Source organism: Brassica oleracea, chromosome C9 (genome assembly GCF_000695525.1).
Source record: "Brassica oleracea var. oleracea cultivar TO1000 chromosome C9, BOL, whole genome shotgun sequence".
In the NCBI taxonomy this organism is placed as follows: Eukaryota; Viridiplantae; Streptophyta; class Magnoliopsida; order Brassicales; family Brassicaceae; genus Brassica; species Brassica oleracea.
Genome location: NC_027756.1, coordinates 49060823 through 49083661, shown reverse-complemented (window position 1 = coordinate 49083661; position 22839 = coordinate 49060823). Strand labels below are relative to the sequence as shown.

General features: G+C 35.5%; 7 protein-coding genes across 10 annotated transcripts; 3 read left to right on the top strand and 4 right to left on the bottom strand.

Annotated features, from left to right (window-relative positions):
* The first annotated feature begins 469 nt into the window (after positions 1-469).
* On the top strand, positions 470-3202 carry LOC106317102 (cytochrome P450 724B1). 2 transcript variants are annotated; one of them, XM_013754958.1, is made up of 9 exons: positions 470-727; positions 860-1184; positions 1280-1432; positions 1658-1909; positions 1981-2067; positions 2290-2368; positions 2463-2569; positions 2661-2782; positions 3086-3202. In XM_013754958.1, exons 1-9 carry the CDS (start codon positions 516-518, stop codon positions 3174-3176), a joined length of 1428 nt encoding a protein of 475 aa, XP_013610412.1. In that variant the 5' UTR covers positions 470-515; the 3' UTR covers positions 3177-3202. The 2 variants fall into 2 exon arrangements, with proteins under 2 accessions (XP_013610412.1, XP_013610414.1); XM_013754960.1 differs by lacking the exon at positions 3086-3202 and adding an exon at positions 2965-3046.
* Positions 3203-3527: 325 nt separating this feature from the next.
* LOC106316393 lies at positions 3528-4341 on the bottom strand. Its single transcript, XM_013754271.1, has 2 exons — positions 4141-4341; positions 3528-3997 (listed from the first exon to the last, which is right to left on the bottom strand). Exons 1-2 carry the CDS (start codon positions 4242-4244, stop codon positions 3700-3702), a joined length of 402 nt encoding a protein of 133 aa, XP_013609725.1. The 5' UTR covers positions 4245-4341; the 3' UTR covers positions 3528-3699.
* A 435-nt stretch (positions 4342-4776) lies between these two features.
* Positions 4777-7738, bottom strand: LOC106312856 (E3 ubiquitin-protein ligase RGLG2-like). Of its 2 annotated transcripts, XM_013750533.1 has the most exons (10): positions 7606-7738; positions 7268-7348; positions 6768-7120; positions 6318-6657; positions 6063-6240; positions 5870-5975; positions 5654-5781; positions 5399-5588; positions 5268-5324; positions 4800-5163 (listed from the first exon to the last, which is right to left on the bottom strand). In XM_013750533.1, the coding sequence occupies exons 3-10, from the start codon at positions 7083-7085 to the stop codon at positions 5083-5085; spliced, it is 1398 nt and encodes a 465-aa protein (XP_013605987.1). In that variant the 5' UTR covers positions 7086-7120; positions 7268-7348; positions 7606-7738; the 3' UTR covers positions 4800-5082. The 2 variants fall into 2 exon arrangements, with proteins under 2 accessions (XP_013605986.1, XP_013605987.1); XM_013750532.1 differs by lacking the exon at positions 7606-7738 and having other exon boundaries at positions 4777-5163; positions 7214-7342.
* A 2056-nt stretch (positions 7739-9794) lies between these two features.
* Positions 9795-11567, top strand: LOC106318861 (GDSL esterase/lipase At5g14450). Its single transcript, XM_013757009.1, has 5 exons — positions 9795-10154; positions 10240-10449; positions 10539-10711; positions 10793-11066; positions 11155-11567. The coding sequence occupies exons 1-5, from the start codon at positions 9887-9889 to the stop codon at positions 11400-11402; spliced, it is 1173 nt and encodes a 390-aa protein (XP_013612463.1). The 5' UTR covers positions 9795-9886; the 3' UTR covers positions 11403-11567.
* On the bottom strand, positions 11199-13833 carry LOC106318860. The gene is made up of 9 exons (XM_013757008.1): positions 12872-13833; positions 12736-12791; positions 12590-12672; positions 12420-12498; positions 12231-12341; positions 12030-12139; positions 11853-11936; positions 11738-11775; positions 11199-11654 (listed from the first exon to the last, which is right to left on the bottom strand). The coding sequence occupies exons 1-9, from the start codon at positions 13767-13769 to the stop codon at positions 11584-11586; spliced, it is 1530 nt and encodes a 509-aa protein (XP_013612462.1). The 5' UTR covers positions 13770-13833; the 3' UTR covers positions 11199-11583.
* Positions 13834-14107: 274 nt separating this feature from the next.
* LOC106316392 (probable glucuronokinase 2) lies at positions 14108-17434 on the bottom strand. The gene is made up of 6 exons (XM_013754270.1): positions 17184-17434; positions 15727-15876; positions 15441-15632; positions 15225-15341; positions 14613-14773; positions 14108-14532 (listed from the first exon to the last, which is right to left on the bottom strand). The coding sequence occupies exons 1-6, from the start codon at positions 17421-17423 to the stop codon at positions 14286-14288; spliced, it is 1107 nt and encodes a 368-aa protein (XP_013609724.1). The 5' UTR covers positions 17424-17434; the 3' UTR covers positions 14108-14285.
* Positions 17435-20910: 3476 nt separating this feature from the next.
* Positions 20911-22839, top strand: LOC106313588. 2 transcript variants are annotated; one of them, XM_013751444.1, is made up of 2 exons: positions 20911-21121; positions 21531-22839. In XM_013751444.1, exons 1-2 carry the CDS (start codon positions 21059-21061, stop codon positions 22629-22631), a joined length of 1164 nt encoding a protein of 387 aa, XP_013606898.1. In that variant the 5' UTR covers positions 20911-21058; the 3' UTR covers positions 22632-22839. The 2 variants fall into 2 exon arrangements, with proteins under 2 accessions (XP_013606898.1, XP_013606897.1); XM_013751443.1 differs by having other exon boundaries at positions 21528-22839.

Below are 22839 nucleotides of genomic sequence, written 5' to 3'. Positions count from 1 at the left end.
ATTATACTGCAATAATAAAAATATTAAATTTGAAATAATCTAGATAGGTTAGTATCTATTACAATAATCTGATCTTCTACTAAAATATATTACATATCTTAAATGGTAAATATTAGTAATGGCACATGCCGAAAATATCTTTTTAAATTACATAACATTATATGGAGAATCATTATATTTTTTTTTTTTTTTTTGAAAAAAGAATCATTATATTTTCATTGTTTTATTGTCACTTATTTGATTCCGATTGTGTAGTCGGAGAAATCTGAAGGTCTTAACTATTATACTTTTTTAGTCAACAACTCAACACAACAAAATAGTAACTTAATCAACAACAAAAGTTGAAAAACAATTATTTTTGATTAATAAAAGGGAAACTTAATTAATTGTGTAAATTTGAATGGATCTGCAATATATTCTATCTTTCTTTGTCTGTATAGAGGCATAATGACCAAGATATAAAGTTATAAGAGAGACACAATTATCAAAAGAGGATCAGTCTAATTAGAAAGACAATGCTGGTGGTCTTCATCTTTTTTGCGTTTGGATTTGTCTTTCTCTCTATATTGATTCTTCACAAATCAGTATCTAAGCAAAATGAAACAACATATCATCACTCATCTCTAAGTGGTAGCATGGGATGGCCGTTTATTGGAGAAACCATTTCTTTCTTCAAGCCTCATAGATCAGACTCCATAGGCACATTCTTGCAACAACATGTTTCACGGTAATAATTCTTTACATAAATGCTTTATTTATTTATTTTGAAGATATATATTTAAAGCAACGCAACATAATACTTCTACTAAAACAATTAACCTAAATGGAGATAATTTTTAATTTTTGAATATGTTTTCAGGTATGGAAAAGTATTCAAGTCAAATATATGTGGTGGTAAAGCCATAGTCTCATGTGAACAAGAACTCAACATGTTCATACTTCACAACGAAGGGAAGTTATTTACATCAGATTATCCAAAAGCGATGCATGACATTCTTGGCGAATATTCCCTCTTGTTAGTCACTGGAGAAGTTCACAGGAAACTAAGAAATGTTATCATTAGCTTCATCAATCTTACAAAGTCGAAACCTGAGTTTCTTCTCTGCGCAGAGAATCTCTCCATCTCGATGCTAGCGTCATGGAAAAATTGCCGAGAAATCGAATTCCATAACGAAGTTAAAATGGTAATTAATTTATTATATATAGTCCTTAGTCCTCACAAAACTTAATTAGTCGATCTTTTCTAATTGTAATATCTTTATTGGGTTGAGTCATACAGTTTACTCTTAGTGTTATGGTTAACCAACTCTTGAGCATCAAACCAGAAGACCCAGCAAGACGTTATGTATTGCAAGATTTTTTATCTTATATGAAAGGGTTTATATCGTTACCAGTGCCGCTTCCAGGAACGGCTTATACAAACGCAATTAAGGTTAGATCCTAATACATTAAAATTTCCCAGACAGTAAGGTTATATCCAGATATATCAGTTTCTCTAACACGTTTTATAAGAATTATAACATGTAGATCAACTTTATAGGGTTTTGTACTTCTGCTATATCCATTTTTGGCTAAAAGCTATATCCAGATATATCAGAACCTATATCTAATTTATACATATAATATATAGTTTTAAATCATTTTTACTGTTTGCTAGGCTAGGAAGAGATTGTCCGCGAGGGTTATGGAGATGATAAAATCCAGAGAAAATAAAGAAGAAGAGATGAATAAAGCATTACGAGAAGAAGATTTTCTAGATGTGCTAATGTCAAGTGAGGATCTAAACTATGAAGAGAAAGTTAGCATTGTACTAGACATTTTGCTTGGGGGCTTTGAAACAAGTGCAACTCTTCTTTCCTTGGTTGTCTATTTTCTTGCTAAGTCTCCAAGCCTCCTTCAAAAACTCAAGGTTTAATTCCTATCTATCTTCTACTTATATATATATCTACATATATAATATATTCATGTGGAAGTGTACAGGAAGAACATGAAGCCATTAGAGCCAAGAAAGGAGATGGAGAACTCTTGAACTGGAAAGATTATCAGAAGATGGAATTCACCCAATGTGTATGGTTCCATTTCCATAAAAGCCGATTCCATCTATAATTTGTTTTTTTTTGGGTTCAAAACTGTTTTGGTGACCAAGTTAACAAAACAGAAAAATCTATACTACTTTACAAATTACAATTGTAGGATTATATTCTGAGTGTCTTTTTTTCTCAATATGTTGATTTTATATATACACTTACCTTACGTCATGAAGTTAATTATATTGGATCGAATTTACAGGTCATGTCTGAAGCACTGCGATGTGGAAATATTGTCAAGACGGTACATAGAAAAGCTACCCACGATATTAAATTCAAAGGTTAGTTAATTTCGATCATCATATATAAAACTTGTACTATTTAGAAGCAAATATTCAGTTAAATTAATGTTAATATAATATGCTCGAAATGCAGAATATGTGATTCCAAAGGGATGGAAGGTGTTTCCTATTTTCACAGCAGTACATCTTGATCCATCTCTCCATGAAAATCCTTTTGAATTCAATCCCATGAGATGGACCGTAAGTAAAATATTTGAAAATGGATACATTCATATGAGAAGGGGAAAAATGGAAATAAGAAACCTTTTGTTTAAAAAAATTATATAAATAGGATAAGGCCAAGATGAACAGAAAAACGACGGCGTTTGGAGGAGGAGTAAGAGTATGTCCTGGTGGTGAACTTGGAAAACTCCAAATTGCTTTTTTCCTTCATCATCTTGTCCTCTCTTATAGGTAAGTCTCAGTCTAAATCAAATCTCTTTTATTTTGACTAATAAATTGGACTATCCGTTATCAGACATAGTCATCTATTTAACTTTTGGGATTTTGTCATGTTTAGAAATGTATTATACCATTTAAATTTCGAAAAATCTCATCAACTTCTGATTTTTTATATTGACTTTGCATGGTTTCAGTTACTTCACTGATTGATAAATCTGCGTTGCAAACATGTGTGTGTTTATCGTGTCGTTGATGTTGATCTTGATGTTTGACACCTCTACTAATTAACCTTACATAAAAATTTCGTACTGGTAGGTGGCAAACAAAGTCAGATGAAATGCCAATAGCGCATCCTTACGTGGAGTTTAAGAGAGGCATGCTTTTGGAGATCGACCCAACAAGTTAAACCCATGAACATTATATAACTGCTTTAATAAGGAATCCATCTTTTTTTTTGATCAACCAAGGAATCCATCTTAGATGTAACTTTAATGTAACTTTCAAACAATTAAAAATTCCAGTGTTTCAACAACATTGACTTAATAATTGTTAGATGTTATTGCTTCCGTCATTTTCAAGTACTGTCTCTAGTCATGGTCTGTATATTGATTAGCTTCGTGTTGCCATCTTGGGATTTTGACACAAAATGAGTAATTTGCCCAAAACAAAATTAAATCAGTGAGTTCAAATATTTGCTTATGTATATGACCTTTTGTATAAATAATTAAATACAATTAAATATTAAAACATTTGTCGATTTCAACTACTTTAATTCCATTATATTACATAAGTTTTTTACTTTACATTTCCGTTGAAATAGTTACAGACCAGACACATAATCAAATGTAATTAAAAATAGAGAATCATAACCATAGTCTCTTATCTGAAAATGGATATATAATTGATGTTTTTTTTTTCATACGTCTTCTTTACATAAGAACTCTAGGAAGAGATACTTTAGAGAGAGGTAAGTTACCATTTTGAACTTGAAAAGATCGGTCGAAGACATACTTAGTGTTAAGAGAAGAAGGATTAACTTGCATGAAAAGGTAATTACCAGCAAAGAGATCACCAAAGTGTGATTGACTCTCCTTCAACCTCTTCAATATTTTTAAAACTCCAATTTTAACCTTACTCGCTTTCTTCCTCACAAATCCCCTAAGTCTCCGGATCTTTACTCTAACTCTAATCCTTTTCCTTCCTCTCAGTGACAGTACTCTCTTGAACCTATATACAAGAAAAGTTCTATTACAAAAAAAATCGCTCAACTCCTCAAGTAATACTTCTATATATAATATCATAGAATTGTGTTGATGACGATTGTGTACATATCCATTATTACATTATAGTATTCATCAAAAACAATCAACCTGTATGGATATGATGACGATCTACTTGTTGTTTCGTTGAAGACATCATCTTCTTGAGAAAGCCTCTTGTAAGGGAGATTGGTGATCTTGGGAGAAAAAGCCATGGAAATTAGATCAAAATGGTGATATTGAATAGTCTCGTAGAGAGTTCTTTGAGAGATGTATATCACACATTAACTATATGAGTTGTCATTATTGTTGATGTTTCAATGTGTATAGTTGGTGGGTCGATTTATGATAAGTGGTTAGGTTGTGTGTACATGAATTTAATGCGATGCCTCAATCTAGGTTTGCAAAGTTTTTTAATATTTATTTTTCCTTGCAATAAATTATTGTATTTTTTAATGTTATTCAAAGTAGGGATTATGGCTGAGAATATATCACATGATTTTTACAAATCTACATTCAGTATAATCCCACTAAAATGAATTCTCAGTTGCATCAAAACACATATTATTATATGGTGTAAGATGGATAAATGGATTAACATGCACATTTGTCTGTGTTACGCAAGCAAGAGTAGAGTACATGGTTAGTTGGTCTGATTGATTAATAATCCCACATGTTTAGGACAACATGTGATTTGTTCACTATATAAGCTAACACGGAGGCTCATTATATGAAAGAAAAAGTAGGTGAATAGTGTAAACTGTCACTACAACCAATTTCAAGAATCAAACTTATCAGAAACAATCACCAAAAGAGCAGAAAACAAAACGATGGTAGACTTAGGATTACACACTGACAACAACATTTACTCCAAAGCAAAGAAGAATGAAAGAATTCAAAGATCAAAGTTAGGAAAGTGAATCAACGAACAAACTAACGTATTACTTTTCTTTTTACAGAAAGAAGATCCCATCTTTCTCGGTGGAGGAAGCTCAGTGATTAGATCCCCAAAAGAAACTGTAAGAAGGTTGTGGATCTTGGTCTACTTGCTTGCTAGTAGAGCTTTATTCTTGTGTGGATTGGTGCACGGCAAATCGGACACATTTGAAGATCCGGTCCACACTCGCAGCATGTCTTGTTGTATCAAAACAAAAAACAAAGTTCAATTCCATGTTACAATCTATCCAGTAGTCCTAGAGGAAGAAGAAGATTAATATTGTGCGTTGTAGAGGATTTACCTGATGGCCACATCCAAAGGCCATGTCTTTAGGATTGCTCAGACAAATAGGACATAGCTGTTACACAGAACCAAGAACATAAAGCTCCAAACTTTTTACATAACCATTTCAAACAGATTTTGGAAGCATACCTGGTTATCAAGAGCAGAGGTTGTAGTAGCTGGCTGTGCAGGACTAGACCTTACTGGATAGCTTTCAGTTGGATAAGGAGGTACACTCGGTTTGAAACTTGGAACACGAGGAGTAGCCTTTGGCTTGTTGTATCCACCATGCATTGGAGGTGGAAGAGGGAATCGTTCCGGTATATACCCATTCCTTCTTCTGCAAGAAAACTTCGTGAGTAAAACCTTGAAGCCAAGATAAAAGATAATGTTTTGGGGGTTTACCCTAGAAGGTTAAGCTCTAATGTCGCCTTGTACTGTTGAGGAATCTCCATGAGAGCAGAAAGGGCAAACTCTGTTTCTTTAAAGGACTGAGCTTTGTTCTTTGACATTATCTCTGTGAAGTTCACAAACTAGAAACAGAAAAAAAAAATCATATCAAAAAGATTGAAAACAACTTTGAATCTTTAAATCTTTAAGGGAGCTCTAAAAGTAACATACTTGGAAGTTATCAAAAGCTCTGGAGGGAATGTTATCATCAAACTCCCTCATCATGTCCCATGGTCCATCCCCAACCCCAACTAAGACGATTGATAGAGGAAGCTTACTGCCATAGACAACTCAAATCAAAAATACACAAAGAGAGATAGCTTCAATGGGAATCAAAGTGAAAAGATCAGAGAATGTTCCAAACCTTGCTTCCACGATAGCATCCACAGTCTTCTGTTCTTGCGGACTTAACTGTCCGTTTTCAGTGTCAACACTTCTTGTAACCTGCCCATCTGCTATTATCACTAAGACATGATACTGGCCACCACTCTGCTCGACAATGGTCATGGCCATGTCAATGATGGGAGCAAATGAGGTTGGCCCTGAAACATTTTCACATCAATGGTTTGAATAGCTTAGTTAACGTTTGATGAAACTTTAGGGAAAGAAAGAAAGAAACCTGCGAGCTTAAGCTGAGGGACGATCTCTTTATAGCGACCAAGCACTTCCTCAAACCCATTACAGAACCTATCCTCAGGATTGAAACTAAACACGTCTTGATCATGCGTTGACGCATCTCCAAAACCGTAACATGGAATCAAGTTGTCCTCGTCAAAGGCGGCTAAGGTTCTTCCTATGATGGTTATGGCCTGTTCATAAGGATTGGGACTATTGCCTATGAAGTGTAGGCTTTTCCTATTAAAGGACCTGGCTCCTGTCCATTCATTGCTCTTGGTGAAATCAATACCAACAATGAGATTAGAAGATTCTAGACCTGCACCTGCAAGAGCCTCCGTCACCTAAATGAAACAGGACAATAATGTGAAGCTTTACTGTCAAAACACATAAGACTCTACTGCTTTGTGATCATCATCAAGAAAGCAAACTAGATTCCTTATTCTCAGCTCACCTGCTCTAAAGAGGAGTACTCATCAGAGATTTTTGAATACTTGCGCTCCAACCTCTTCTTATTATTGCCATGGCTTTGAGAAGGCGGCTGAGAATAAGGCTGGGTGGTATAAGAAGGTGAAGGAGGGTGTGTATACTCAGGAGGTGGAGGAGCATATGAGGGAGGAGGAGGAGGATAGGTATAGCTATCAGGACCGTATTGAGGATAGCTTTGATGAGAAGCCCATGAAGATGAAGATGCTGCTGAAGGTGAAGAAGCTGACCTAGACGATGATGAAGACTCCTGTCTCCAGTTCTCCTTTGAGTTCCCTGTCCCCATCAAACAACTAAACCACTTTGATTCAATTCAGTAACCTACACAAGAAAAAGATTTGGTATTTTAGAGTATATTCAAGAAGCCCAGAAGAAAATGCAGAAACTTGGTGGAGATGGGTGCAGGAACCTAACTCGTGTAAAAAAGGCGAAAGCTTTGACCTTAGGACAGGTGTTGAATTATCTAACCGCTTAAGAAAATGAAGGTTGGTGGTCGGTCTTCTTTATAGAGAAAGGAGATTCAATTCAATCACGTCTCCCTCATAGACTGGGCAAACAAACCAATAAAAACGATGACTTTCTAGATTTAGATAAAAGTCAGTCTTTTGACGAAACTTGCTGCAATACTCTCTAACCCCCCCAGAATTAGTATAAAATGGAAATTCTACTTTTCTGACAAATCTACGAGCGTTCCGATTAGTGTTTTTTTCCACGAAACATCTTCGATTAAGCAAATCAAAACATAGATTGGAGGGTGAATCTTCCGACATTCGATGGTAAGAGAGGATAGATAAAGTGTCTACCTTTTTTGAATTTGAGGAGGAAGAAGAAGAAGAAGAAGCAACATGAATGACGAATCACAGAGAGAGAGAGTGAATGGTGAATCGAATCCAGCAGAGTTCGCCTTTTCTTCTTCTAAAGCAGTTTCACTTTCTTCTCTCTGCTGTTTCGGTTTTGTTTCTATCAAATCATTATTAAGAGAATCAAATTTCTTTTTTTTTTCTTTAAAATAAACACGCTAATGGCGGTTAATTTATAACTATCACTTTGATTAATATTATTTACTCTTCCAACTTATACAAAGTCCAAACAAGCCTAAAAACAAATAATCAGTTGACAATTTCTCGACTGCTTTAATCACTGTAATTTAAAAATTGAAAGCAGTAATAAATATATATTATAGTGATTACAGCTAATTAGGATCTAAATATTGCAAACCTTCAGAATTATTAATCACAATTAGAAAATCATTTTTAAGAACACTGCTTGGTTTTTTGGAAAATTAGTAGTTAATGATAACAATGAGACTCTTGTGAAATAAAGAAATGGATGGTAATGAGACGTTTCCGTCCACGTCATATCTATCTTCAGTGTTTTTTTTTTTGTTCTTTCGTGTCACCGTTGTCTATTGCTCTATTCTTTCCGTTATTGCTTGATATAGGTATTGACTTTTGAATTTTATTATCATTTCTTCTCTTTTGTTTTGGTCGTCAGACAATGAAAATGTATATAATTCTCCCTTGTTCTAAAAATGGGTAGTCTAACGCTACGCGTCACTCTTCCGCCTCAATTTATATCAAATCGGTTTAAAAAATCGGATATCCGATTTTTTACGCCTAGACCGTCTAGCTGCCTAGACGACCGCCTAATCTATTTTTATTATTATTTTTTTTAATTATTTTTTTATTTTAAATAATATTTTTATTTGTTTATTTGATCTAAATTTTTATAAGAGCAAATTAGCTCAATATCCTAAAAAGAGTGGAATACCATTGAACTGGGGGAAAATAGTAATGATGGGGGAAGAAAATTAGAGGGAAATAGGGTATAGAGTGCAAATATGGGAGAAGCTGTGTGTAGGGAGTACAAATTCTCTTTTTATAAATATCATTTATATTCATAATTTTGATGAAAATTACACTATATTAAGTTTATATATTTTATTTGTATGTTTTATACAATCTTAAACATGAAAATGTATTAATGTTATATACAATTAAAGATTAACATGTTTTATAACATAATAAACCATCTAAAAATTCTGCCCTGCATAATTTCCGATTAATCCCCGATTTTCTCTTTAGACGATAGGTCTAACTCGACCTTCCGACTAGCGTTCCTGAACATGGTAATTCTCTAATTAACGTGTACTAATTTCAATATGACACTTATTGTTTCCTTTGGAGAGCAGACACGACACGTGAAAATTAAATGGACTTCAGTTTATGAAGCTTCCTTACCCCGTGAATTATGCGGTTCTCTTTTTTGCTGTTCGACCGTTCTTTCAAGAAGCGAGCAAGATGTACGTGGAATGCACTATTAATAAACCAAATAATCAGACCCGAACCGAAATCATCAGTTACACTGGCCCAAAAGCTGAACCTAAGTAAATTTGCAAAGAGTGGTCCCTGGTTCGAATAATGGTGATTTTAAAAGTTGGTCTTGGGCCGAAATACATTATGGGCTCGAACCCCCCTAAAAGGAAGAAAAGAATAGAAAAAGAAACATCTATAAAGCCCAATCGATTACAAACAATTAAACGTAAAATATACAATTACAGGCCCATTAAATTTTAACCGCGTCTTTTTATATTAACATGCGCAGTCCTTTGTCTGATCTCTCGCGGGAATCTACCGTCTCTCACCCACACTGTTCACACTACCTTCTCTTCACCGGCAGCTGATTTAACGGGACAGATCAAGAAACATGTGCTACTTTACGGTTTAAAATAATTGGTGGATTTCTTCTCTAATTATTATCTAAAGTCGTAGAAATATTAATGGTTTTGAGGTAAAACTGAAAGGTACCGACAATAATAACCGTTAGCGCGCCTTTTCTGGCTTCCAACTACAGCACAGCTCATGACTGTTCGAACTGTGGTCCGGTCCAACTCTCAAGACACGTTTATCCTTTTTCTTTTTTCTACTTCTGTCCTTTTCATAACAAGACAAAATCATTTTTTGTTCCGAACCCTTTTTCAGACAAATCTAAAACTGAATGCCTTTATAATTAAGACACTAGAGAGAGACACATAGTGTGAAGAAGTGACATTACCATTACACACACTCTCTCTCTCACTTTACCACGATGAAGAGCGATCTTGAAAGGGCACGGCTTATGGTATCTTCTGCTGTGTTTCCATGTCTTCTTCTCTCCCTCCTAATAACAGTGACAACAGCTGCTCCAGTTCAGCGTACGTGTGCTTTTCCGGCGATTTACAACTTCGGAGATTCTAACTCCGACACTGGAGGAATCTCCGCCGCCTTCGAGCCCATTAGAGCTCCTTACGGTCAAGGTTTCTTCCACAAATCCGCCGGACGAGACTCAGATGGTCGTCTCACCATTGATTTCATAGGTAACAAAAGTTAACAGAATAAAAACAGAGCTTCCAAAACCTTAACCATTGATTTGACTATTGATTTATGATTCTTGGTTTGTAGCTGAGCGTGTGGGACTACCCTACTTGAGCGCATACCTGAACTCACTAGGATCAAACTTCAGACATGGAGCTAACTTTGCAACAGGTGGATCAACAATAAGAAGGCAGAACGAAACTATCTTTCAATATGGGATCAGCCCGTTCTCTCTCGATATGCAGATTGCTCAGTTTGATCAGTTCAAATCAAGATCTGCAGAGCTGTTCTCACAAAGTCAGTTCCTTTCTTTTCTTTAAAGCTCTCTGTTATCTCTTGTCACAGTCACATGATGATAATGACTTGGTCGTCTGTTTGTTTCTCAGTTAAGATTAGATCTGAAAGAGAGAAGCTTCCAAGACAGGAAGAGTTTGCAAAGGCTCTGTATACTTTTGATATTGGGCAGAATGATCTCTCTGTCGGTTTCAGGACAATGAGCGTCGATCAACTCAAGGCGACGATACCAGACATTGTCAGCCACTTAGCCTCTGCTGTTCGGGTTAGATTCTGAAAGAGTATCCAATGTTATTCTCTCTGCCTTTGATCTGCTTCTGGATAACGCTTTTATGATTGCTCACAGAACATATATCAGCAAGGAGGAAGAACATTTTGGATACACAACACAGGCCCTTTCGGTTGTCTACCAGTAAACATGTTCTACATGGGGACTCCTGCGCCAGGCTACTTGGACAAATCCGGCTGCGTGAAAGCTCAGAACGAAATGGCGATGGAGTTCAACAGGAAGCTCGAGGAAACAGTCATTAATCTAAGAAAAGAACTCACCAGAGCAGCCATCACTTACGTTGATGTCTACTCTGCCAAATACGAAATGATGAGCAATCCTAAGAGACTAGGTTACAAGAACCCTTCTCAACGCATATCCAAATCGTTGCAACCAACATATTCTCTAGAAAGTTGTAAACTTTGTTCTTGTTTTTGTAGGATTTGCAAATCCATTGAAGGTATGTTGCGGCTACCATGAGAAGTATGATCACATCTGGTGCGGAACTAAAGGGAAAGTGAACAATACCGAAATCTATGGTGCCCCATGCCGGAACCCGGCAACGGCTGTGAGCTGGGATGGAGTTCACTATACCGAAGCTGCAAACAAGCATGTGGCTGATCGTACACTTGGTGGATTGCTCACAGACCCTCCAGTTCCAATCACTCGAGCTTGTTATAGACAGTGAGATTTAGTACAAAGAGCTTGAAATGTAGTTTGAACCAAAATAAAGATTCGGGTCTTAGATAGACTCTTAGCCAATAATGTAAGCTTTTAAAAGAACAAACAATGATCTATGTAAGCCTCTGTAAACCTTTGTTTGTCGTTTAAAAGAATCCTCCGTTGATGGATCTTCTACTCGTTTTCTTCTAGAAGTAGTTTTTGGTGATTGCTGCTTCTAACTCATTGAACTCCCAAGCATCGTTAGCAGAATATTCACCTGAACCCCATAGAAGAAAACCGTAAGAGTGAATTACTCTTCACTGAAGACCAAATTGATACGCCGACAATAAAAGAACCTACCGATTGAGTCTCGCCGGAGAGCAGTGAGGTGAGCACAACTGCAGCAAAAAGAAATGATATTTAGTAACTTTTTGGATGTGTTAGGTATATCAACAACGGTGAAACTTTTTTTTACCTTCCAAGAGCTTTAGCAAGATCTGCACAGAGAGATCTTATGTATGTACCCTTGGAGCATACAACTCGGAAGATCAGATTCTGTCTGTAAAAAGATAAACGAGAGAATCTTTAGTGAGACCTATACAGAAACACTGTTATTAAATTGCTTATGCACTGTACAGAAAATGAATTGAACCTGTCATCTAAACTGCGTTCAATGTCAAACCGAAAAATCGAGATACGTCTGGGAGAAAGCTCTACAGTTTCTCCTCTTCTTGCCTTGTCATACATCTTCTCACCTCCAACCTAAACAGAAACAACAGTTAAAAAAGCTAGTTAACAATGCGATCCACAATAAGGCACGGTTTTAAACTTTTAAAGATTTAGCAATGCTCACTTTAATCGCTGAGAACATTGGAGGAACTTGCCATATCTCGCCAAGAAAAGATGTCAAAGCTTTCTTAATGTCATCGTCCTTAATATGCTCCCAAGGCTCTCGTTGAATCACCTGCATCAATATCACCATTGAGCAAACAAACTCTAACGAAGAAATGAACTATCACAGGAAAGGTTTTGTTGAAGTTACAGGAGAGTCAGCGTCTAAAGTTGAAGTGGCTTCACCAAGACGAAAAACTCCGCTATAACCTTTGATCATCCCTTGGTACCTGCAGATAGAAAAGGAAAAAGGGCCTTTCCAGCTTTTCTTTCTCAAGATCATCACAGAGAGAAACATTTCTGAATTAATAAATCACCAACCTGTCAACCACCTTGGTGGCTCTTCCAACACAGACGATTAAGAGACCAGTAGCCATAGGATCAAGTGTTCCAGCATGACCAACCTGACAAATACTAATCAGCTACATTCTCCATATCTTGGATAGGATAAGGGTTAAAGCAAGAACCTTTTTCACTTTGACTATTCGTCGTAGCTTACCACAGACGGTGAATGAAGTCCATCCTACAAAACAACACCATAACAAAATCACAGAACACATTACAAAGAGAGAGAGAGAGAGAAAGATAAGAGACTACACACACCTTTGGGTTTGTTCACCAAAAGCACTGTACCGTTAGGACCATCCCACCTAGGAGGAAGCTCACCGTTCCTGGTCACAAGAAAAGGCTCTCCATCACCACCACCACCACCACTAGCCACACCTCTCTCATTAGCTGACTTCGTCAAACCCTTGAAAAACTGTTCCACTTTCTTCACAGTAACACTCTCCTCTACCTTCTCCTTCTCCTTCACTTCATCAAAAAACACCAACTTCTCATCATCACAATTCTCCGCATCACCACCAACCCTTTTCTTCTTCCCAGTAACTTTCCCGGAGGGAGACTCTCCAGGCTGCAAGAACGCCTTATCCAAGCCCTGATCAGGGTAATACTTCTTCTCCAACTGATACACCATCTTATAATGCTTATCTTTCTCCCACGGATACGCAAACGTATCGTAGAAATACAACTCCTCTTCCCTCTGATGCAACCTATCGAACTCCACCACCTCAGGCTTCAGCTCCACGAATCCTTCATCTGATTTCCTCCCTCCTTCGTCCTCAGAATCAGATCCGTACAGCCTCTTCCTCCTCTTGCTGTAGTACTTCCTCTTCTCCTTGTCCATCTCCGGGTCTCCCGAACCGGGTCGGCCCTTTTCGCGCTCCGAGGCGAGTTTGTTGTCGACCCAGGAGTCGAAGTCCGGGTCGGGGGAGGAGGTGGATTCGATGGCTCGAGGGGGTTGGGGGCGGCGTCGGGGTTGGGAGAGGGAGGACTGTGTGGGGCGGTTGATGATCATGTCGTATTGGAGTGGGTACGGAGTTGAGGAGAAGAAGTAGGGTTTATGGATGTTTCTAGGTTTGATTGAGAGAAAGAAGTGAGAAGTTAGAGCCATTCTTGCTGATGATGACATTAGTCTGGTGAAGTGTAGAGATTTCGCCATTGGTGAGAGCACGGATAGAGCTCCGGCGATTACCGCCGTACATCGCCAATGAAGATGATGATTATGTTTTGAGTGACAAATGAGAAACGACACGATGTTTTCTCTTAGATCGTTGAGACGGCACATGGTCTGCTTGGCTTCACTAAAGTGTTTGACTTTGGGATTGACTATTCAATTGAGTCAATTATTCGGTTTAGTACTCGGTTGATCCATCATACCAGTTTCCCTATTTTCATTTGAAAAACTTTCACAATTATTTTGGCTTCAAATTTTCATTTGAAACTATTCTATTAAAATTTAAAAAATTATAAACATACTGTTAATATTTTAAAAAATAATAATAATTGTGAAAGTTTTAAAGAATACATTAGTCTAAAACATAGGATAACAAATATGTAGTTTGGACACAATCAAGAGAAATGTAAACTTTATGACATGTACTAAGCTCAAGTCTACAACCTAAAGAGCCAAGTTGTGTTTTCTTAGTCTAAGAGTTCTACTGCTCTAGTAATGAGCTCAGGGATTTGATAAAGTCTTAAGATCAGAATTGTTCAGACGCGTAGGGACAAGCTTTACTGGCTCAACAATGAATCCAGCTTTCTTACATTCTTCTTCGAGAAGTTTGACCTGAGATGGCCCGTCGGGGCAGAAAGCCACCATAGCTCCTCCGCTTCCAGTGAACTTTGCAGCTGCACCGATCTTACGTGCCACTTCCACCATTTCTATGTTCATAGCTCCCAAACATTCATCTCCAAACATAATCCTGCAGAGAGAGAAAAAAAGATGACTTGTGTTAGGTTTTGTTTAGTTTTGAACTGTGTGGTGGGTCTTATTATTGGTTACCTTCGAAGGTCGAAGTTACGGTTCATGAGTTCTTTGAGCTTGGTGTAATCTTTATTTAGTAATGCAGTTCGACCTTCTTCTGCTAGTTTTGCAATTTCTGCCATTGATGATATTATGAACTCATCACCATCTAACCACTTTCTACGAACCGTGCTATGAACATGCCATTTAAATATAAGCAATGCTCAGAAATATAGCAATAAAACAAGAGCGTAACCTGTAAGAGCATCATCACTGATAAAAAAAAATTTCTTAACAAATTAAAATTAAAATTTTAAAATAAATAAAATTTAAACCAATCTGACAAATCAACAAAGAATCTCTTCCCATTTGTTTTGCATCTCTCAAAGAAGGGACTTTTTGTTCTCTCTTCACTTTTTCTGTTTAAATATATATATATATATATATATATATTTAAACCACTAATGCTGATGCTCTAAGTAAACTCACCTTAAACAGGTCTCTGAAAAGCCGGATCCGAGCTGAAATATTGGCATTGATCTCCAACTTTTTTAAAATTATATACATAAATATGCACCTCTAAATTAAAGATTTTTCTATAAGATTTTTAAAATATGTTTATAGACCCCAAAATCTCATATTCTCTCTTACCTTCCCAGAGTCACTAGGATTCTCAGCATAGATAAGATGCAGAGGAGGAAGAAGGTTGATATCCATTATTGTGTAAATTCCATAACCAACTCTATCCATATGGTCTTTACTAAAATCATGCAGAGCAAAGAAAATCAAGAAATGAGCAATGAAATTTTGGAATATGGGGTTATATTATATAAAATAGTTGCAAAGGTATATCAATATATATATAACCATGTGAACAAGACCACCACCATAGACTTGAGCAACACGGTCTTGAAGACCTGCAACAATACCAAGTTCTTTCTCGGCATTAAGAATAAGGTTAGGTCTAACTTCTATCCTTATTAAATGCCTGACATTGTAGTAGTCAAGTAGGCAGCTTAGAGCGGCAGACACAATTGCACTAGAACCCGAAAGCCCCGTCTGAAAAACATTTAAAAGAACTAACGGCTTCAGTTACATGTATGCAAATTTGAGCTCAAACCATAGACAAAAACAAGTAAAGTGTGTAAGGAACCTGTCTAGGGATATTGGTATCATAAGATAGAGTGAAGTTTCTGTCATGAAGACGAATGTCATTATCTTTGCAATAGCTGCGGAATACTTTACATATTGCCATTAGTAACCTTACACCTCCGTAGTACCCTTCATTTTTCAATCGACAAACCTAGAAACCAAAGACACAAGTGTTAGAAACGACTGATTTTAAGACACAAGTGTTGTAAACTACTGAACAAAGATCTGGAAGACCAGTAGCATAACATTCTAGATTCACACTATAAGAAAATCACAGATGATGCTTAACCAACCATCAAACCAACATCAGGCACTCAAAGGACGAAATGAAACCCGGTTCTTATAAAACCGGTACAAAATCAAACCACGTGAAACCTAAAACAACGCTAACCAATTCAAAAAGAATTTAGGGGGGTTTATTGGGAGATGAATTTGTGTAGAGTTTGTGAATTTTGAGAGTTGATAGATTTAAAAAAGTTATGTGAATTGTGAAAATTTATATATATTGACTTATGAAATTTGATCATAACTTTTTAAGATTGATATAGATTTTCATGGATTTGTATTACCTCTTTTCTATCATTTTTTGTATTTATTTTCTAAATCATATAGCATGATTATTTATTTTTTGCTTTCAAATTAAAAAGAAAATAATACTGATACATACAAAATTGAACCATTTTCTTAAATATTCATTTTAAAAGATTTTGCCACAAAAAGAGCAGTAAAAAAAGAAAATGACCGAAATAAATTTCATTAAAAATATAAAAGACTATTTTCCCCTTACGCTATATATGTATAAGTAATAAAAAATAAAAATAAAAAGTTGTTTTTATATATATTTTTTTTTTAAATTCAAACATTTTTATAATTTTTATAATATTTCTATTTTATAAAAAAAAAAATCAAATTTTCTTTTTGAAATTCGAAATTTTTTTTTGAAACTATTTAAAAAAAATATTTTTAAATTATAAAGATTTGTAAATGTAATTATTATTATTTATTTTTAAAAATATAATATTTTTAAAAATAATTATATATTCAAAAATGTAAAAGTATATAAATGTAATGAATTATAGTTTTGAACATATAATTTGGATTGAAGGTGCAATAGATATTTGGTAAGAATAATTATTTTGTTTTCTAGTATTTTTATCACAAAGATTTTGAAAATCGCATGGATACATATGATATTTTGAAAGTTGAGTCTTATGAATAAAAAAAGAATAGAATTCATTCTAATAACACTAGATTTAGGTAGAATTAAAGAATCAATAATAACTAAACTTTTTGAATAACAAGATATTTTGAAAATTCTTAAACCAATAATAATGAATTCTACTAATATTTTTGAAATCAAAAAACCAATAACAATGGATTCTTAAAATTCACAAACTCTACTCAAATTCATTTCCCAATAACCCTCTCTTACATTGGAACAAAGAGAACCGAACGTACGAGATTATCGAGAGAGTCGAAGCGGACAAGGTCATGGAAAGGATGAGGCTTGATCAAGAGATGGTCGGATGGCTCTAGTTTAGCCGATGCCCAAAAATTGCCGATGGTAAAGGATATCGTGCGGCCGAAGTAAACATCGCTAGGGTTTCCCAGAAACCCTATTCTAGCGAACGATCTATACTCCAACACATCATTGTTGTTTTCGTCACCGGAACTCGCCGGTTCCGGATTTGGATCCATACTCGCCTATTATGAATTTCAAATGTAGTGAATTTTCTTCAGACTGCGTGCGCGTCTATTTATAGCTTGGTTCTTCACATATGTGGGTCCCGCTGAGATCGTGTTCGGATAACTTTTACACGTCATGTAAGGATCAAGTCTTTGATAAAGTCTTCAGTAATAACTGATAACTTGAATAGATTCGTTGACCAATAGCTAATTGGCCTTATCTTAATAAATTATTGGGCCTTCTGAATAATATGGAAGCTCTTTATGACGAAATCTGAAGTATTTCATGAACATAAAGCTGGAGGAACATCTATACAAACCGAATTAGACCGGGGAAACGAACCTTACTTAATTGTTAGAGATTACATACTCTTTTTTCTTAAAAAATATCACTTACGCACATTTCATACCGTATTAAAAAAATGATTGAAATATATTTATATATTTACTAATTACATCTTTAACTAATATTCCATCTGTTCCTGAATATAAAATGTTTAGGTAAAAACACGCATATTAAGAAAATCATGTTTTGTCTAGAAAGTATAATTAAAACTATAAATTAATGTCATTCAACCAATTACAAAATAGATTATCAAATATGATTGATTGTCCAGTTTTTAATAAAGTAAAAAAATTGCCTAGAAAAATGAAAACATCTTATATATTTGAACATCAAAATTCTTTAAAACATCGTACATTTATGAACAGAGATAATAGTGTTTTAAATAAATAAATTTATTTATTAAACCAATGTATTTTACAATTAATATTTAACCGAAAATTAGTATAAAATACATTGACTCTAAAATACCAAAATCATACTTTTTGAGAAATTACATGTTTCCCGCATCTCTATCTTATGATTCAAAACATAAAATATATTTCAGCTACATTTCGATGCTTTTCCAACCAATTGGATCTAACTCAAAAAAGTACTAATAATTAAACGCAAACGACAAAGTCTTTGGAAAATCCTAAAGGGACAAAACATGTTACTACAAAATTGGTGGGGGTGATCGTGTGGCGTGATGGACCAGGTTCTACTCTTCGTGCGTTTTGTAAACGGTGGTGGACCAATGGGTATATGATAATAAATTATGAAGATACGTATAACTAGCTATGAAGACGGTTGGATATCTAATCTAACTTGTTGGGTCAACAAACACTCTATTCCAGTCTAGGTCTAGAGTTGTTGGATTCTTTTATTTTCAGCCCTACCAATGTTTTGGATTATTCCTTTTACCATGTACGATAGTGTTGATTTAATACTACTAACTTTGCAGGGCTGGACATTTTATCTTTTAAATTTGATCCGATTTGTTATTCGTTTCGATTTGATTTGAAAATTCTGGATATCCGTAAATTTTCGAAGCGAAGCAATACTAAGAATCAATATCCGTTAAAATCGAAGCAAATCACAAATATTAAAATTTTGGGAAGCGGATATCCGATCCGATCTGGCATTATATAAATACTTGTATATCTTGCTTATTTTTAAAGTTTTTAATGTATAAAATTATATAATTATTATTCTAACATATGATTTGATAAATTAAATTCACATTATTACTTATATAAAAGTATTACATAAAAGGAAGAGAACACATTTATGACAATTATAATTTTTTTTCTTAAGTTTTGTGTTATTATAATTGTTAACTAAATTCAAAAAATTTACAAAATATGTAGATTCACTACTTCTTTTAATTGTTATCATATATATCATGCAAAAAGATATTTTACAAAACAAATTTGTATCAAAATTTTAAGATTATTTGTATTAATCAAAACATATGAGATATTTGTAAGTATTCGTAAATATCCGTAAATATCTATTTATTTTCCGGATATCCATTTTTCGAATATCCGTATTTTTCCAAAGCAAAGCAAATAAAAAAATTAGATATCCGTGACATACGAAGCAAATCACAAAACCTTCAAAAATCCGGATATCCGATCCGTGTTCAGACCTACTACTAAGTACAGTATTTGCTGAGAAGTTTCGTGCAGTACACTATTTTCTTCCTTCTCTTGCTTGTTTTTTTTTTTTTGAAAAAATTCCTTCTCTTGCTTGTTCCTCCGTATTTATATCACGGTTTCATTTATTTTGAGTTAACAATTTTTGGGGTTGAAAGTTGAAACAAACAAAGATGTAGTGTTAGTTATATACTCAAGTTTCAATATATTTGAGAATAGATTAGCATCGTTTATATATATATGTCTTAATTCTTGTGTAAACTACCCTGCCTCTTCTGGACACCAAATCGGTACTGGGTTCGATCCAGCCCAGGTAAAGCCCTCCCGGGTGAAGTGGACCGCTGTCTGACCGGACCCAGAGGAATGACCCGCGAAGCGGAGAACCCCTGGATTATCAAAAAAAAAAAAAAAAATATTAGCATCGTTTGAATGGCTTTTAATCAATGTGCTCTATAAATTTGAGTTTGAAAAAGAAAAGAATGCCACTCGGTCTTTACCAAGATAGTACTACTTGGTCACCTCGAACATGTAATATTGACTACCAAGAATTGAGGAGACGAAGACCCAGTTCAAGATTTCAAATTACTATTTATTATTCTTTGACATTGGAAGTTATCATATATAGTATAAAGCATCTCTGTAGAATGCTATATGAATAACGATTTGCTTTCTAGTTATACATATTTAATATTAAAGATTCTATATTACAGGGACCATGTAAAATTATTGACTTGCTAGAATAAAAAAGAGAACGATATAATTTTTTTTCTTTAAATATATCGAGCAGTATTTAATACAAAGTCATTTATCATCAGAAAAGTTCATTTTTAAATACATTGGTAGATATTATTATCAAAACAGGTATTTTATAGCATACTATGAATATAAGTCAAAATATCAGTGTTTTTTTTTAATTTATCACCTCAATAATTATTTATACTGGAATTAGGTATTTGATTAAACATTATCTGCATAAATTTATTTAGTTTGGTTAAATTATTACCACTGTTAAAAATATGTACATAAATAAAAAATAATTAAATATATTGGAGAAGTACTTTGGATAAGATTGAATTTATTTTCCCATAACCTTTGAAATCATTTCAATTACCACTCCAGTTTTTTTAAAAATACAAATTTTCTACTAATTTTTCGTTTACAGTTAATCATAAAAATTAATTTTACTAAGAAAAGATTTGTTGACATGTTTGAAACTTTAGGTGTTTGTGAAGATTAGATGAGTTGGCAAATGTCATAATAATTGACAGATCAGCACGGAAGAAAAGATAATGACCGTGGGATCAATATCAAAGGCCCGCTTATAGTAACATCAAAGGGATGAAATTATTCGTATATTCTTTAAAAGCTAATAAAATATTCCCACATTAATGAATTGTCCATAAAAAAGTAATAAATTCCAGCAGTTTTGGGAATATATATAAACCGAAAAGCATCGAACGGCTCAGATTAATATTAAGAACGTTTATTCGGATATATATTTACTCTCTTGAGGCTTATCTATTTTTCTTTGTTCTTCCTTCTCCTAATTACTTTTGTTGGTTTTAAATTTTTTTATATATTGTTTTGAGTCTCGAGAGAAATTTTTGATTTATCGGGCTTCGATAATCTTATTCGCCTGAGAAAACTCCATTGTGGGTGATAATATCATGTCCGATGGATACTACAGCTCTAAGAAGACGGACGATATCTGCGATGATGTTTGCGGACAGGTGAGAGTTTCTGAGTCTCCGCATTAACGGTTCTGTTCTGTTTTTCCGTTTCCTTGTTTCGCATTAACGAAATCGGGATTCTAATTGGTGGTAATGCGAATTTTCCGATTCTGATTATACATTGCATGATGTCATAATAGTTCTTAATCTTATATAATTGTCTTGTCGGAACGATTGGGGTGATATCTATGTTTTGTCTGAAACATATTCGAAGCGAATGTCAAAAGTAAAGTCCTTTCCTTTTTGTCTTCCTTAGGTTTTGTTGTGATCATCGCCAACCATATTGATAATCTGTTTTAGGGCTTGATTCTTTGCGTGATGCAATGATTGTGCTATGTTTGTTATTTTAATTCTTAATTTTCTGATTTTGTGTGAAAAAAATCTGTTTTTTTTTTTTTTTGATTAGCAGGATGGTTCTAGAGCAGGGAAGGCCTTTTCAAGGGTTAGATGTATACTACGAGGACTCGATTTCAAGACATACATCTTCTTCTTCACCCTTGTCCCCTTATTCGTCTTTGGAGTCTATCTGCACGGGCAGAAGCTCACATACTTCTTGAGACCGCTCTGGGAATCACCACCTAAACCATTTCAAACGCTTCCTCATTACTACCACCCAAACGCCTCCATGGAAACGCTCTGCACCCTCCACGGATGGAAACACCGCGAGTCTCCGAGACGAGTCTTCGACGCCGTCCTGTTCAGCAACGAAGTCGACATGCTCACCATCCGCTGGAAAGAGCTCTACCCTTACATCACCCAGTTCGTGATCCTCGAGTCCAACTCCACCTTCACCGGTTTGCCTAAACCGCTGGTTTTCGCCGCGAACCGAGGGGAGTTCGAGTTCGTGAAGCCAAGGCTGACGTACGGGAACATCGGAGGAAGGTTCAAGAGAGGCGAGAACCCTTTCGTGGAAGAGGCTTACCAGAGGATCGCGTTGGACCAGCTCATCAGGCTCGCGGGGATCGAGGAAGACGATCTTCTGATCATGTCTGATGTAGATGAGATCCCCAGCGCTCACACCATCGACCTCCTTAGGTGGTGCGATGGTTACCCGCCGGTTCTTCATCTCCAGCTTAAGAACTACTTGTACTCGTTTGAGTATTTCATCGACAGCAAAAGCTGGAGAGCTTCGGTTCATCGGTACAAGCGGGGGAAGACAAGATACGCTCATTTTCGTCAGGGCGACACGCTTTTGGCAGACTCTGGTTGGCATTGCAGTTTCTGTTTCAGGCGCATCAGCGAGTTTGTATTCAAGATGAAAGCGTACAGTCACACCGACCGTGTTAGATTCTCTCATTATCTGAATCGGGAGAGAATACAAGATGTGATATGCAGAGGAACTGATCTGTTCGACATGTTTCCTGAAGAGTATACGTTCAGGGAGATCATCGCGAAGCTAGGTCCGATCCCGCGGTCTTATTCAGCTGTTCATCTTCCAGGTCATTTGATCGAAAAGGCTGAGAGTTACAAGTACTTGTTACCTGGGAACTGCTTAAGGGAAAGTGGATGATAAGTGTTTGTGCTTATCAGTCTTTGTAGTCGTTAGATCATTTGCGGGGGAAATGGCTTATTATCAGTAGAGGGAGTGTGAGGGTATATATAACCTTGTCTGCTTTTTAATACCGACTTCATGTTCCAATGTGTTCCCATGTTGTGTTGGGAAGTTTTGCTGGAATAGTCTCTCTTTTTTTTCTCCTTACTTCAAAACTCTTTTCATA